The sequence below is a fragment of the Chrysochloris asiatica genome, unplaced genomic scaffold (assembly GCF_000296735.1).
Source record: "Chrysochloris asiatica unplaced genomic scaffold, ChrAsi1.0 scaffold00241, whole genome shotgun sequence".
NCBI classification, from domain to species: Eukaryota; Metazoa; Chordata; class Mammalia; order Afrosoricida; family Chrysochloridae; genus Chrysochloris; species Chrysochloris asiatica.
Window position 1 is genome coordinate 202,447 of NW_006408759.1, and position 15,567 is coordinate 218,013.

Consider the following 15,567-nt stretch of genomic DNA (forward strand, 5'->3'; position numbering starts at 1 on the left):
AATAGTAACCACACAGGATAGACAAATACTCTCATATCCTTTCATGATTAGAAGTAAGACAAAGGATGCTAAGAGTACTTAGAAACACAGAGGAGGGGCATTAAGTTCAAGGTAGGTCTTGAAACAGCTTTCTAGAGAGATGACATCTGCCAGTCCCTGCTGATGAATAGTGAAGTTGTTTCTAAACTCTTCCATTGAATATTCTTACACTTATATCTTTACTAGCATGTCTGGATCTCTAGAATAAACTCCTAGAAGTAGACTTGCTGGATCAATAGACATGTGTCTATTTTATTTTAATAGATCTCACAGAATTATCCTTCAAAGAGATTGTACTAAATTTCTTTTCCATTAATTAGGCAAGAGAAAGATTGTTCCCCCACACAAGCAAGAGAGTACAGCTCATCATTGTACTTTTATTACTTAATTAAACCCATGCAAATCAGTTTACTCTTTAAAGACTGGACCCTGATAGCATTACTATCCTTGTGTCCTGCAGTAGCCCAGCAGTACTCCCCCTAGAACAACTTACATTTATCAGTGCCCATGTTTCCCCATTCTTTTATTGCCCTCTTTGCTATGAAAAGCATTGGTAATGCAACTTTTTTTTCCCCAAAAAAAACAGTTAAAGAAGTAATTGTCACTCTGAAGCTATTGCCCTGAGATAATCTTTCAACTGTAAAACAGAATATCCCCTGAAGTCTTTCTTTTTAAGTTTTTATTGAGAATTGAGTGAAGGTTTACAAAACAGATAACCAATTTTACATTCAACAGATCATACACTTCATTTCATCTTGATGATTGCAATCCCCTCAATGGAGTCCTGGTGTGGTGCTGTGGGTTAATGTGCCAGACTGCAAAGACGTTTGAGCTGCAAGGTCGGTGGTTCAAGCTTACCTGCTGCTCCTCAGAAACCCTATACAGGGTCGCTATGGGTCGGAATGGACTCGCTATGGGTTGGAATGGACTCCTTATGGGTTGAATCGACTTGATGGCACTTAATAACAACAACAATGTAACATCACTTATCCAACTTCCTCCTTGTTTCTTGTTTCCATTCCTCCATTTTCCCCAACCCTTCTGAACTTTGTCCTTGGGCAATTGTTGTCCTTTGAACTTAAATGGTTGACCATTCTGTGGTCTGCATACCTCACTAGTGTTGTACCTCCTATATGACAATCGATCTACTGCTTCACAGAAAATTGAGCCATGGAGTTCCCTGAAGTCTTTTAAAAAACACAAACAGTGGTTAGCGTAACTAGTAAAAATCGTGAGAATTCTGCTCTTTTAAGATCTATGTTGTTGTTGTTAAATGTCATCAAGTGGGTTCCGACTCAGAGTACCCTGATAAGGTTTCTGAGAAGTGGCTGGTAGGTTTGAACTGCCACCTTTGTGGTTTGCAGTCCAGTGCTGATCCTACAGTGCCACACCAGGAGTCTTTTAAGATCTCTATGTAAGATCAAATTGACAACAGCAACTTGAAAGATTAGATAGGGAACTTTGGGGCACTGAGTTTATGTTAATGGGGGAGGAATAACAGAAAAGGAGCATGGAAATGGTTGCAGACCTCAAAGAATGTCATTAATGTTACTGAATTGTACATCTAGAAACTTCTGAATTTGTTATGATTGTTTTGCTGTGTGTATTTTCATCATCAACAACAAAAAGTAACAACCATTGTTGCTAGACTGGTTTTACAATTATCTGGTAAAAACTTACTACTGTAGGAGCCTTGGTGGTGCAGTGGATTAAGCGTTGGGCTACTAACTGGAAGGTCAGAGGTATGATTCTACACGGGGCCACCTAACAATCGATGAGGCTGTATGTTTCCTTAAAGATCTACAGCCTTGGAAATCCTATGGGGCAGTTCTACTCTGTCCTACAGGGTCAGCCAGGAGTCAGAATCCACTCATTTGCAGTGGGTTCACTTTTGACTCCAGCTTTAGGAATGTTGCTAAGCAGGTCTGAATCACCATCTACCTCTTTAAAGAGATGGAAAAACTAATCACTAACTCTATATGGAAAGAAAGAGATCTCGGATAAGCAAAGTATTATTTTAAAAGAACAAAGTAGGAGGCCTCTCACTTCCCAATCTCAAAATCTACTACACAGCCACAATACTCAAAACAACCTGATACTGATATAATGAAAGACACATAGATCAATGGAACAGAACTGAGAACCCAGAATTAAATCCATTTTACAATCAGTTGATTTTCAACAAAGGACCAAATGCATTAAATGGGAAAGGACAGTTTCTTCAACAAATGGTGCTGGCAAAATTGGAAATCCAGTTGCAGAAAGTGAAACAAGACCCATATCTCACACCACATACAAAAATGACCTCAATGTGGATTAAAGACCTAAATACAAAGCCTAAAACTATAAAGATCACCAATGAAAAAATAGGGACAAACTTAGGGACTCTGATACATGGCATACATACATGATCAAACATAAATGAAAACACACAGATAGAAGACAAAATAGATGACTGGGACCTACTAAAAATTAGACACTTATGTATACCAAAGAATTTCACTAGAAGAAGAAAACGAGGAATTACAAACTGGGAGAAATGGACTACTCTCCAAGATTTATAGAACACTTCAACACCTCAACAAGAAGACAAATAGCTCTGTTTAAGAGTGAGCAGAGGACATGAACAGATGCTTCACTAAAGAAGTCATTCAGTCAACTACAAAACATAAGAAGAAATGCTCATGATCATTAGCAACTGTTGTTCTTGTTAAATGCCATTGAGTCAATTCCAACCCATAGCAACCCTGTACAGGGTTCCTGAGGAGCAGCTGGTGAGCTTGAACTGCTGACCTTGCAGTTCAAATGGCTTTGCAGCCTGGTGCATTAACCCACAGCGCATACCAAAACAACAATAAGGTATCATCTTACTCCAGCATAAATAGCAAAGTTCAAAAACAAAACAAAACAGAAAACAACAAATGCTGGCAAGGGTGTGGAGAGACTGGGACCTTCCTACACTGCTGGTGGGACTGTAAAATGGTGCAAACATTGTGGAAAATGGTGTGGTGCGTTCTCAAAAAGTTGGAAATAGAAATACCATTGCTGTTGTTGTTGTTAGGTGCCATCAAGTCGGTACTGACTCATAACGACCCTTTGTACAACAGAATGAAACACTGCCCAGTTCTGGGCCAACCTCACATTCAGTGTTTGAACCAGCCTAGTCACACTGTCAAAAAGGAGACAGGTTACCAGGGACTTATAATTATTAGTAAACTCATGCTGACATCTAGTGGACACTGCTTTTTATATCGGTTTACAAGCCATTCCTTCAGAAAGCTGCTCTAGAACATTGTTTTGAATTGAAGGCAATCTTCCAGAAATGATACCCTGAAAGTATAGAAGCAGGTGGGACTTGTCCATTTAGTACCCTAGAGTCCCTCTGCGAAAAGGGCTGTGGAGACTTAAAATCTGTGAAGGACACGTGCGAGTCTTTTCCCTCATATAGGGGCTGCGACTTTGTGTGGGAACATTAAGAAAAGAATGCAGCCAACAGGACTGAATAAATATCACAGGGTAATTTCAAACCAAATCTCCCTTTTTGCATAACCATATTAGCAAATTTGAAAAAAAAAAAAAAAAAAAAATCTTGAGTGTCTTTGAAGTCATAGCTCTGTGATTTTGCCATTGTTGCTATCGTCCCATCACCCATCACCCTCCCTAGCTCCTTACTCCTTCATTTCCTCCACTTGTGGCCAACACCCAACACAGATGAAGTCTTCTTTGAGAATTCTGTCCTGTTAACTCTAAGGAAAATTGTTATTTGCCTGACTTTCCTCCACCCTCAAAACATTTTATTCATATAGTCAATGTAGCACATGGTTGGGTACCTATATCTTGTCTGTATAGTGGAAACTTAAAGCTAGGCCCTTCTTTTATTCAGTGTTATGTCCCCAGTCTTGAGCAAGAATGAATAAGCTAAAATAAAATCAAGGTGTGTGTGTGTGTGGTGAGATTCTTTAAATAACTTTAAAAAAATTCATTGCGTTGGGACCTAAAAACATGCTTCTATTGAAAACTTGGATCCAGTTTTTCCTTCTTTGCTTTAGTAGGCACCTCCTGCCAACTTAAATGGTCTAAAATGGCCCAATCTCTATTTTTAATTCTCGTGAATACTTGTTAGGAAGTGAGTCAGGTGGAATAGATACAGTAGAAATGCTCTTTGGAAGAGGTGAGATAGGGAATATAGAACACACTTGGAGAAAGAAAAGGACTATATTGGTGGTAAGGAGGGGTTAAAAAACGGCATTTTGAATGATTTAGAAAATAATATGTGGACTTCTGTGGGATGATCTAAGATTATAGGATTTCTGATTTCAATGGTTTAAAATCCTTTTAGCAATATCAGAGCAGGAATTGATAGTTGGACTTTTTTAGAAGGGGACACTGAAGTTCTGAGGGCTTAACTGGTTGACCAGTCTTGCAACTAACTCAACACAATCATAACTTAAATCTAGAAAATGAATCCTGCTATAGAGGTGGACTAAGCTTTGAGGCAAAAGAGTTCCAAAGGTTTTAATGGTGGGAAAGGGGACCTATGCTTTGGGGAGGAATGGAGGGAGAGGGTTTATGCAAAATGTAACATAACTAACCCCTGACACAGAATAGGGAACATCTGTGATTTCCCTAGCACTATCAATCTGAGTCTCTGTTTACCAGTTTCTCCTTGAGTCAAAAAAGGAACTGAAAACAAGACTAAATATCATCAGGCACTTGCATTTCCTGTCGTTGGCCAGCACAGCCATACAATGTGCTGACTCTGCAAATGTGGGGGGGTGGAAGGTTGAGGGTAAGGCAAGGGGAGTTGTTGAGTCAGCTGGCCAAGTAGTCACTATGCAATGAGGTGTTTCAACACCCGTCCATCATCTCTGGTCCCAGAGTTCTGTAGAACTAACATTATCTCCTAAGAATCTTGAAAATAGGTGCTATTTTAGGAAAGGAGGACATAGACCTCTAACCATTAAGTGGACTTCGGGATATGGCTGTGACAGGGTAGGTAATTAGGATCCATTTTCCCCTAATTGTCAAGACCTGTAATTGCCCAGAACTGGTTGCCTCAGTGATCCATCTCTGCTCGGTAGCCTCCTCAACTCTTGGTTGGCAGCCATTCTCCATATCACCCCTTCACCAGTCTCTCCTATTCTGCAACCCCTCTGAAGGGCTTCTGGTACAGTTAGTTGATTAATGCAGAAGTTCTTTCTCCCACTAATAAAATATAGCTGATAAGTTATTCTTCTTATAACTCTGTGATGTTGCTATAGTTATTCCTATTTTGCAGATGAAGAAACTGAGACTCAGAAAAATTAAAGAACATTTTTTAGGACACATAGCACTGGTGAATAGCAAGATCAGATGCAGCTAGGACTCAAAGCAAGCCAATATGGTGCTCAGCTTTCTAGATACCCAACTTCTACTCACATACAAAACCAGAAAACCAGAATCATGTTATTATCAGCCATTTATATTTTCATTCATTATTTTTATTTAGGAGTGTGGTATAGTAAATTACTTAACGTGGACTTTTCAGCTATAGTCTTTGTGTCTCCCAAACAGTAACTGAGTGTGACCATGCAAATGGGTTGTATGGAACCTGTGATGGTTGGGATTATATGTCAACTTGTCTAGGCCAGGATTCCTAGTCCATTTGTAATTTTATGTACTTACCCTCCATATTTTGATACGCTGCAAATCACAGCCTCTAGCCAAGCTGGTGGTTAGAGTCCCATTTGGGAATGAGTTGTCTGTTATGTTGATGAGGCACGATTAGGGTGAGATGTGTCTTGAGTCACCATCTTACTAGTGGGTAGGACTCAAATCACCATTCTTAACACAGTCTTATCACAATCACAGTCACCACCTTTACCAAATTTTTTCAAGTCACCCTGGTGTGGCACTGTGGGTTAATGGCCTAGACTGAAAAGTTCAAGGTCAGCAGTTCAAGCTCAGAAATGCTATGAATTGGAACCACAGCACTTAGCAACATCTTTCACTGCCTTACTGAAGCCACACCCTTGCTTGAGATCCATCTAATAAGAGATAAAAGGAGAAAGAAGTGAGCAGGAAGTGGGGACCTTATGACCACCAAGAAGAGATGGGGGTGAAGCGCATCTTTGGGACCAAGGGTCCCTGTGCTAAGAACCTCCTTAACATAGGAGGCAGAGAGAGAGCGCTGTTAACGCCTGAGATGACAGTAGACACTGAAGCAGAGGCAGAGAAACAGTAGCTGCAGAACCAGGAGATCAGCAGGAGATAGGATAGTGAGAGCCGAATGCCTTCAAGCTGAGGCTTCCTGGTGGAGTGGGGTGCCCTGGGTACTTACTGGCGAAGCTAAAAGAGCTTTGCAACACTTGCCCAAGCAAGGCAGACACTTAGAGGTTGAGGGTCAGAGAGAGGCTGAGAAGAGACTGTCCTGACTGATGAACTGTACCTTAAGTTGTTTATCACCCTGAATTGCAACCTGTTGTTACCTAATTAAGGAACTCTGATAGCACAGTGGTTATGAGTTGGGCTGCTTACTTCAAGGTCATCAGTTTGAAACTACCAGATGTTCCATGGAAGAAAGATGAGGCTTTCCGCTCCTGTAAAAGATTTTATACCTTCTGAAACCCTATGCAGGGTCGCTAAGTCGGAACGACTCCACAGCACACCACCACCACTTCCTAATAAATCTTATAGTCACAAGTACTCATAATAAATCTCACAATCACCTAGAGTCTGTGAGTTCTATGTGACCATTGCAATGAATTATTGAACCCAGCAGAGAAGTAGAGAATGCCATGGGAGGGGATGGCTGGTATCAGAATTGGTAAAAAGGCTGGCAAGAGAAGGCATGTCTGACCTCTGCCTCACAGGAAACAGCCTTGGGTGGCTGATGTTGATAATGAGAGGAAGTCAGATGCCTCCACAATGCCATATTTATAAGGGCCATCAAAGTACATTACATGTGTATCTTCTTAACAGTCCTAGATCTGAAGTACCATTGAGCATAAAATGGTCAAAATCTACTAACATTTCCTCATAGCCTATTGCGTTTAGGAGGCACTGGCAACAGGCTGGGAATAGAAAAAGGAACTTGTCTTTGGATCACAATGAGGATGGCAATGAGGCAAAAGAGGGGAAGTTCCCTGATCATTGCACAGCACAGATATGTACTTACAGTAAATACTCTTGACAATGATAAATCATACATGTGACTATGTTCTGCTGTTGTTAGTTGTCCTGAGTTAATTCTGACTCATGGTGATTTCGTGGGTACAGAGTAGAACCACTACATAGGTTTTCAAGGCTGTGAGCTTTTGGAAGCAGATCATCAGGCCTCTTTTTGCAAGGTGCTTCTGGATGGGTTTAAACTGCCAACATTTCAGGAAGTTGTTGTTATGTGCCGTGAAGTTGGTTCTGACTCATAGTGACCCTGTACAGGGTTTCCAAGCCTGGAAATCTTTACAGGAGCAGAAAACCTCATCTTTCTCCCGTAGAACAGCTGGTAGTTTCAAACTGCTGACTTTGAATTCATAACCACTACGCTATCAGAGCACCTACTACTATCAGGTAGTAGTCATGTGATTAACTGTTTGCCCCACCCAGGGACTCCAAGCAGTCCAGTCAATTTTGACTCAATAGTGATCCTGTTTAGGGTTCCCAAGGCTGTAACTCTTTTCGGGAGCAGAGACCCTCAACCTTCTCCCATGGAGTGTCTGGTGGATTCAAACTGCTGACCTTGTGATTAGCAGCCCAACACATAACCCATTATGCTATCAGGGCTCCTTAAATATTTTCTAAAAGCCAGGGATTTTTTGTTGTTTCTTTTTTTGTTGTGGTGGTGTGTTTGTTTGTTTTTTTGAGAAACAGTAAGGATGAGAAGGCTACGCAATGTCAAGCCAGGCTACTAAATGAGTGTCTTCTCGAGATGCAAGCCACTGCATAATTGATTTCTTAGCAATTACAGGGGAACCGGTGAAAGCCAGAACTCGATGGGACTGCTTTGTTTTCTGGGTCTTGCAAGTTCTCCACCTTTGACATGGTGCAGTCTTACCACTTTTATATTGTTCTCTACTAGTCAAAAATATTTTCGTTTTCCTTCTCTGAGAGGATTCCTCCTTATTACAGGTTCTTGCTTTCAGCGTTTTTCACTTAGTCAATATTTATCAAGGGTGCAGGATAACTAGTTATAAATTACAGAAATTGTGCTTTTTTTGTTCCTTTAACCAAAGACGGTTTTCTCTTTTTACCTCCTTTTATGGAAAACATCTCTAGACAGTATTTTTCCTTTGAAAATGTCTTTCAAAAGAGCAAATAGTGCCACCTAGTGGCTATGAAATGGAACGCATAAAGATCAATAGTCTAGGTGGTGTTAGGTTAGGTGGCTTTAACTCCAAGCCACCTAATGCATTATATGTAACATTACCTGAGCCATCTTTACAATTGTTCCTACACTGCTTCCACTGTGCCAATCCATCTCATTGGGGGTATTCATCTTTTCACTGACCCTCCACCTTACCAAGCATGATGTCCTTCTCCAGAGGCTTGATAACATGTCTGAAGTATGAGAGACTAAGTCTCACCATCCTGGCTTCTAAGGAACATTCTGGCTGTACTTCTTCCAACACAGATTTGTTTGTTCTTCTGGCAGTCCATAGAGCTTTCAATATTCTTCTCTAACACCACACAACTCAAGTGCATCGGTTATTCTGTATTCCTTATACATAACATAGCCCAACTTTCATACGCATACGAGGCTATTGAAAATACCAAGGCTTGGGTCAGCCATGCTTTAGTTCTGAGAGATGTCATCTCTCACACTTCGTACATATTATCAGGAGGGACCAGTCCATGGGGAAGGATACAATGCTTGGTAAAGTAGAGTGTCAGTGAAACAGAGGAAGGCCTCAATGATATGGATTGACACAGTGGCAACACCAATGTGGTTAATGTAACAATTGTGAGGATGGCGCAAGACTTTGTTGTTGTTGTTGTGTGCCATGGAGTTGGTTCCAACTCATAGTGACCCTGTACAGGGTTTCCGAGGCTGTAAATCTTTACGGGAGCAGAAAGCCTCATCTTTCTCCCGCGGAACAGCTGGTAGTTTCAAACTGCTGACCATGAGATTAGCAGCCCAATTCGTAACCACTACGCTACCAGAGCTCCTTCTAGGCTGCTTTTAATTCTGTTGTGCATAGGGTCACTATGAGTCACAGCCAACTCAATGGCACCTAATAATAACAAGTGACTAAGAACACAAAACAGAGACAGTAAATTCACTAGAGTCACAGGATTAAGGGATGTTTGTTCATCCGAGAGCAAAACGTATCAATCCTTCATATAGATTCCATACACCTGATTTGCATGGCCCCACAGACTGCAAAACCGTTTGAACTGCAAGGTTGGCGGTTCAAGCTCACCATCGTCTCCTTGGAAACCCTATACAGGGTCGCTATGGGTACGAACCGACTCTACGGCACATAACAACAACAACCCTCAACATGGGTTCCATACACCTTTTTACATTATTAACAAACCATCCAATCCCCTTGGTAGGTCATAAGCAACTTATTAATATACTCACAGCTAATCATTTTGTGGAAGTCACAAACAATTTGCCTAGAAGGGCCAAATTTAGTAATTCACTGTACAGTAACATCCCAATATAAAACTGGGCCAGAAAAGGGGTGGAAATACAAGAGAAGAAATGTAAATAAATGCTTCATAAGCATTGAAAAACATGCTTGACTTCAGGTGCATTAAACAACATTGTTGATTATGTTGTAGAAATTTTCCTTTTAAAACGGAATCCAGATGATTTTGCTGTCCCTTTCCTGAAAATCTCAACACTCGCAGTCTATGAAATCCTGCAGTGGAGAACTCATCCTCTACCAAGCTGAGGATTGTTGTTAAGTGCCTTCAAGTCGCTTCTGACTCATAGCTACCCAGAACAGGGCTTCCAAGGAGTTTGAACCTCCAACCTTGTTTTAAAAGCTGTGCTGAAAGGCATAACTCTGCTTCAGCAAGAGTAAACACCTTCCCCAGTAACTCTACATTCCCGAGTCTACTTGGTCCTCCCTTGCGCCAGGAGCCGCTACATCGCTCACGTCCGCGGGTTCCAAAGAAAGAACGTTCTAGCCGCCCTTGTACTCGATGGTAAGGCCCGCGGCCGTCTGGGCTCTGGGCGCCGCCATGTTGGAGGCTCAGGACCTGAGCGATGGCTGCGAGCGCGGCAGGTGGAGCGCGAGCCCGAGCTGCTCCGCTCGGCAGATGCTGGAAGTGCGGCCCGGGCTTTACCTAGGTGGTTCAGAGGCCGTCGCGGAGCTGGATCAGCTAAGAGTGGCGGGCATTACTGCCGTACTGACGGTGGACTCAAAGGAACCCGGCTTCAAGACAGGCGCTGAAGTCGAGGGTCTACGGTGCCTCTTCGTGCCAGCGTTGGACAAACCCGAGACCGACCTGCTCAGTCACTTCGACCGATGCGCGGCCTTCATTGGCCAGGCCCGTGCGGAAGGTCGCGCGGTGTTGGTACAGTGGTGAGTAGCTCGGTTTGCTGGACGCACCCCCTTGCCCTGGTCCCGCCTCCCCCACTACCCCTGCTTCGGAGCCTCCTCCCGTCAGACGTGTGTGTCAGAGACAGGAGGGCAGGGGCGAGCAGCTGATGGTGTGCATGCGTGCCTTCATTCATGCGTTGGTTTGTTCATTCAGTAGGTACTGTGGTTTGATTTGTTTTTATGTATTAGATGCCACGGAGTCAGTCCCGCCTCCGCGACCTTGTGTACTACAGAATAAAACACTACCGGGTCCTGTGCCATTTTTACAATGCTTGCTATGCTTGAGCCTGTTGTTGCTGCCACTCTGTCAGTCTGTCTTATTGAGGGTCCTTTATTCCCTGACCCTCTATTTTACCAAGCATGATGTCCTTTTCCAGTCACGGTTCCCTACTGATACCATGTCCAAAGTACACGGAATCGAAGGAGCATTGTGACTTCTTCCACAACAGATTTGTTTCTTCTGGATGTCGGATAAATTCACGCCGCAATTCAAAGACATCAATTCTTTGGTCTTCTTATTCATTGTCAGTTTTCACATGCATATGAGACTATTGAAAATGCCCTGGCTTAGGTCTGCCACATCGTAGTCCTCAAAGTGACAGCTTTGCTCTTTTTTTGTTTTGTTTTGTTTTGTTTTTTTTAAACACCTTAAAGAAGTCTTTTGCATCAGAATTGCCCAGTGCATTATGTCCTTAGACATCTTGACTGCTGTTTCCATGGATATTGATTGTGGATCCAAATAAATGGAAATCCTTAACTACTCCAGTTTTTTCTCCATTTAACATGATGTTGTTTATTGGTCCAATGATGAGGATTTTCCTTTCTTTATGTTGAAGTGTAATCCATATTGTAGTCTTTGATCTTCATGAGTAAGTGCTTTGAGTCCTTTTTGCTGTAAGCAAAGTTGTGTTATCTGCATAATTTTGGATGTTGTTGTTAAGTGCCATCAAATTGGTTCCAACCCATAGCAAATTTTGGATAGGTGTTTCCAAATTGTTCTCTGACACACATTTTACTCCACAAGCAGTGTGATAGTTCCTATTTTCCTACATCCTCTCCAATAATTTACTTATAAAATATTAGGTGAAATTATTATCTTATACCCAATATGGTATTTCTGTTGTATGTCACTTATAAACACATGCAAAGGAAAATATTGTATAAGTAACATAAATTGGTTAAGATATTCCTAAAACCTCTTTACATTTAGTCTAATGCTTTTGAATCTTTTATTAACTATTCTCTATGCACAGCAATTACGTCTCTGTCACGATTGTTGCCTGGTCACATCAATTGTAACACAATTTGGGATGTAAAAAATATGCATTTTAGAATACATTAACACAGTAATCAAAAAGTGATGTAATGCACTCTGGCCTTTTAAATGTGCAGTGATGATGGAAAGAAGAGGTTCCAAGTAAGAGATTGAGTGGTGGAATCCTGTTTATTCCAATAAATAATTTTATTGTTTATCTCAAAGGATTACATGAAGTTGCATCATCAATGTGGTTTAAATCTAGGAGGTAGTTGTTAGCTGCCACGGAGTTGATTCCCACTCATGGTGCCACCCTGTGTGCAGAGTAGAAGTGCTTTTCATAGGGTTTCAAAGATATGACCCGGCAGCAGGTGTCAGGCTTTCTGAAGCACATCTGGGTGGGTTTGACTCATCAACCATTAGGTTAGTAGTCTAGCACTTACCCATTTGAGCTACTGAGGGACTCCTAAAATGTAGGAAGAAGGATGACTAATTCTCTCTGTATATGCTAACAAGATAATAATTTCATCACTTACATTGTATAACTCTAGAAAGATCATATAATTTCTTTGATTCCCAGATTCTTCATTTCTAAAATGAGATCCAGTGTTATCCTAACTGAATTGCTGAGCAATCACATGGCACATGTAAAATGATCTAACTTTTGTTAAATGTGCGCAGTAAAGATCAGCATGAACTCAATCCCCAAAGTGTGGGAATTGATCCAGTCCCCAGATTCCCATTTCTCCATCTTCTTCACCAGCTACCCCCACAGCACTCTCCATCTCTGACTATAGGTTAGAATTTAACTAGCTAAAAGGACACGGTCCTTCATATTGCCAAATAGATAGACTCCAGTTACAAGCCTGGGGAGTCCACATAACACCCCAACCTTCCGATCTGCTGGCCACAAATTCAAGACTGGTTGCTCACTACCCCTTCAAAATGCCACTCACTGTCTCAGGAGTCCACCCAACACTCCAACCTGCTGAGTCCCACTGTTTCTTTGGATTCAGTAATTTGCTGGATAATTCAAAAATTCATGGAGAGCATTAAAAGTACCATAGACTGCCATAAGAACAAGCAAATATGTTTTGGAAGTACAGCCAGAATGTTCCTTAGAAGCCAGGATGGCAAAACTTCATCTCTCATACTTTGGACTTGTTAACAGGAGTGAATAGACCCCAGAGAAGCACATTATGCTTAGTAAAGTGGAGGGTAAGTGAAAGAGAGGAAGACTCCCAACAAAATGGATTGGCACAGAGGCAGCAGCAGTGGACTCAAGCATAACAGCAGTTGTGAAGATAGCGCAGGACCGGTCCGTGTTATATTCTGTTGTTCATAGAGTCACTCTGAGTGGGAACCAATGCAGTGGCACCAAACAGCAACATATTTATTACAGCCAAAAAGGATCAAATGAAGATATGCATTGGTAAGGTTTGGGAGGGTTCCCAACATGAAGCTTTCCCATCCCAAATTATGTGCTACCCTCTCAAGAGCAGATATTCTTGTTAATCAGGAAGCCCTCTAGGCCAATCTCCAAATCAGCAGGTCAGATGGCAGGCTGCTAATTCAAGTCCCAGAAAACAGAGATCAGATGATGATGAGCTGGGTATAAGATACAGAGCAGGGGAGAACCAGGTACCTGACTGAACACAGACTACTCCCTCAAGGTTGTTGTTATGGTTGTGAAGTGCCACTAAGTCATTTCTGACTTGTTAAGGGCTGTTGAGTTGATTCCAACTCTTAGTGACCCTGTATAGGGTTTCCAAGGAGCAACTGGTGAGCTTGAACTGGTGACCTTGCAGTTCAAACCGACTTTGCAGTCCAGCACATTAACCCACATGTATAGGTGTCTAAAGAGCAGCTGATGAGTCTGAACCATCAACCATTTGGTTAGCAATCCAGTGCTTATTTTACAGTGCCGTGCCAGGACTCTCCCAAGGTTGTTGTTGTCAGGTGCCATAGAGTCGGAACCGACTCATAGCGACCCCATGCACAGCAGAATGAAACAATGTCCGATCCTGGGCCAACCTCACTACCGCCGCCACACTCGATGCCATCAATGATGCCACCTGGCCGATCCAGCTCGTTGGGGGTCTTCCTCTTTTTCTCTGACCCTCCACCTTACCCAGCATGACATCCTTTTCCAGCAACTGGTCCCTCCTGACAATATGTCCAAAGTATGAGAGATGAAGCTTAACCATCCTGGCCTCCAAAGAGCATTCTGGCTGCACTTCTTCCAAAACAGATCTATTGGTTCTTTTGGCAGTCCATGGCACTTTTAGTATTCTTCTCCAACACCACAATTCAAAGGCATCAATTCTTCTACAATCTTCCTTATTCACCGTCCAGCTTTCACATCCATATGAGGTTATTGAAAATATCATGGCTTGGGTCAGGTGTACCTTAGTCCTCAAGGTGATATCTTTGCTCTTCAACACTCTACTTATATCAAAGAGGTTAGGATTTAAAACACAAAATGGAGGATAACTACATCGGGTCACAAAATGAAGCACAGCCACACAATCTTGGGAATCGTGGCCTAGTTACGATAACACATCACTTTAAACATCACTGCTGGGAAGTCCACCACAGCAGTCTTGACCTAGTCTCCTGGCTCCTGCCACTCATACTGCTACTGCTGTTTCACTGTCTTCAGTGTTGCAGCACTCTGTCTCCGGTGTCTAGGAGGTTCCCAGCATAGGAACCCTTGATCCAAAGGATTTGCTCTATTCCTGGCTCCTCTTCTTAGTAGTAATAATGTTTCCCCTACTCCTAACTTCTGTGGGATTGGCTCTTTTAAGTGTAATATGGTGGCAAAACTGACCAATCACTACCACCGCTATAGACTAGAGCCACCTTATTTACATAATAATTTACCAATCCCTGCAGGGGTGTTACACACCTCATTTGCATAGTATTGTCTAGTCAGTTCCCACCCATAGCAGTACTGTATAGGGTTTCTGAGGAGCAGCTGATGAACTTCAACTGCTGACCTTGCAGTTCAAGCCAACTTTGCAATCCAGCGCATCAACCCACATCACCATACCAGAAGCCCTAGCCAATTCCTTTGAGAGATTATGGTTTAGGAAATACATTTAGCAGAATTATAGATTCAGGGCCCAAAAGGCCATATATAAAGAGAAACTAGTTGTACTGTGTCTAAGTTATGTGGTGCTGCTATGGCAGAAATACTGCAAGTGAATGACTAACAAGCAAATTTATCCTCACTGTTTAGGAGACTGGAAGTCCAAATTCAGAGTGCTGATTCTAGGGAAGGCTTTCTCTCTTTATCAGTTCTGGAGAAAGGTCCTCATCTCCTTTCAGCATCAGCAGGTCCAACATTTCCTAGAGCTCTCCATGTGTATTGGCATTAATCTTCCTCTGGGTCTAGGAGCTTCACAGTGCAGGGTACCCAGGTCCAAAGGACACACTCCACTCCCAGCTCTTCTTTCTTTCTTTTTTTTAATTAAATGTTTTTATTTTGGATTGAGTGAAAGTTTACAGGGCACATCATCTCACAGTCAACCATTCATATAGCTTGTTTCATTACATTGATTATTATCCCCTCCATATATCATCAGTTAATAGTATTTCTCTCTATCCTCTTTAGCTTTTTGGTTTTTTTTGGATGGTGGGTGGGGGGGGACTTGCCTTTTTGGAATTTACAGTCTCGGCTTTTAGGGAAGGTTTTTACATTTGTCTGTGGATATCCAGGGCTCATGTATGAGATTACTA

General features: G+C 42.1%; 1 protein-coding gene across 1 annotated transcript in view; it reads left to right on the forward strand.

Annotated features, from left to right (window-relative positions):
* The first annotated feature begins 10,209 nt into the window (after positions 1-10,209).
* DUSP12 (dual specificity phosphatase 12) overlaps positions 10,210-15,567 on the forward strand; it is a 15,028-nt gene continuing 9,670 nt past the window's right edge. The window contains exon 1 of the mRNA XM_006873434.1: positions 10,210-10,553. Within this exon, the coding sequence (XP_006873496.1) occupies positions 10,210-10,553 (344 nt within the window). The remainder of the gene's footprint in view (positions 10,554-15,567) is intronic.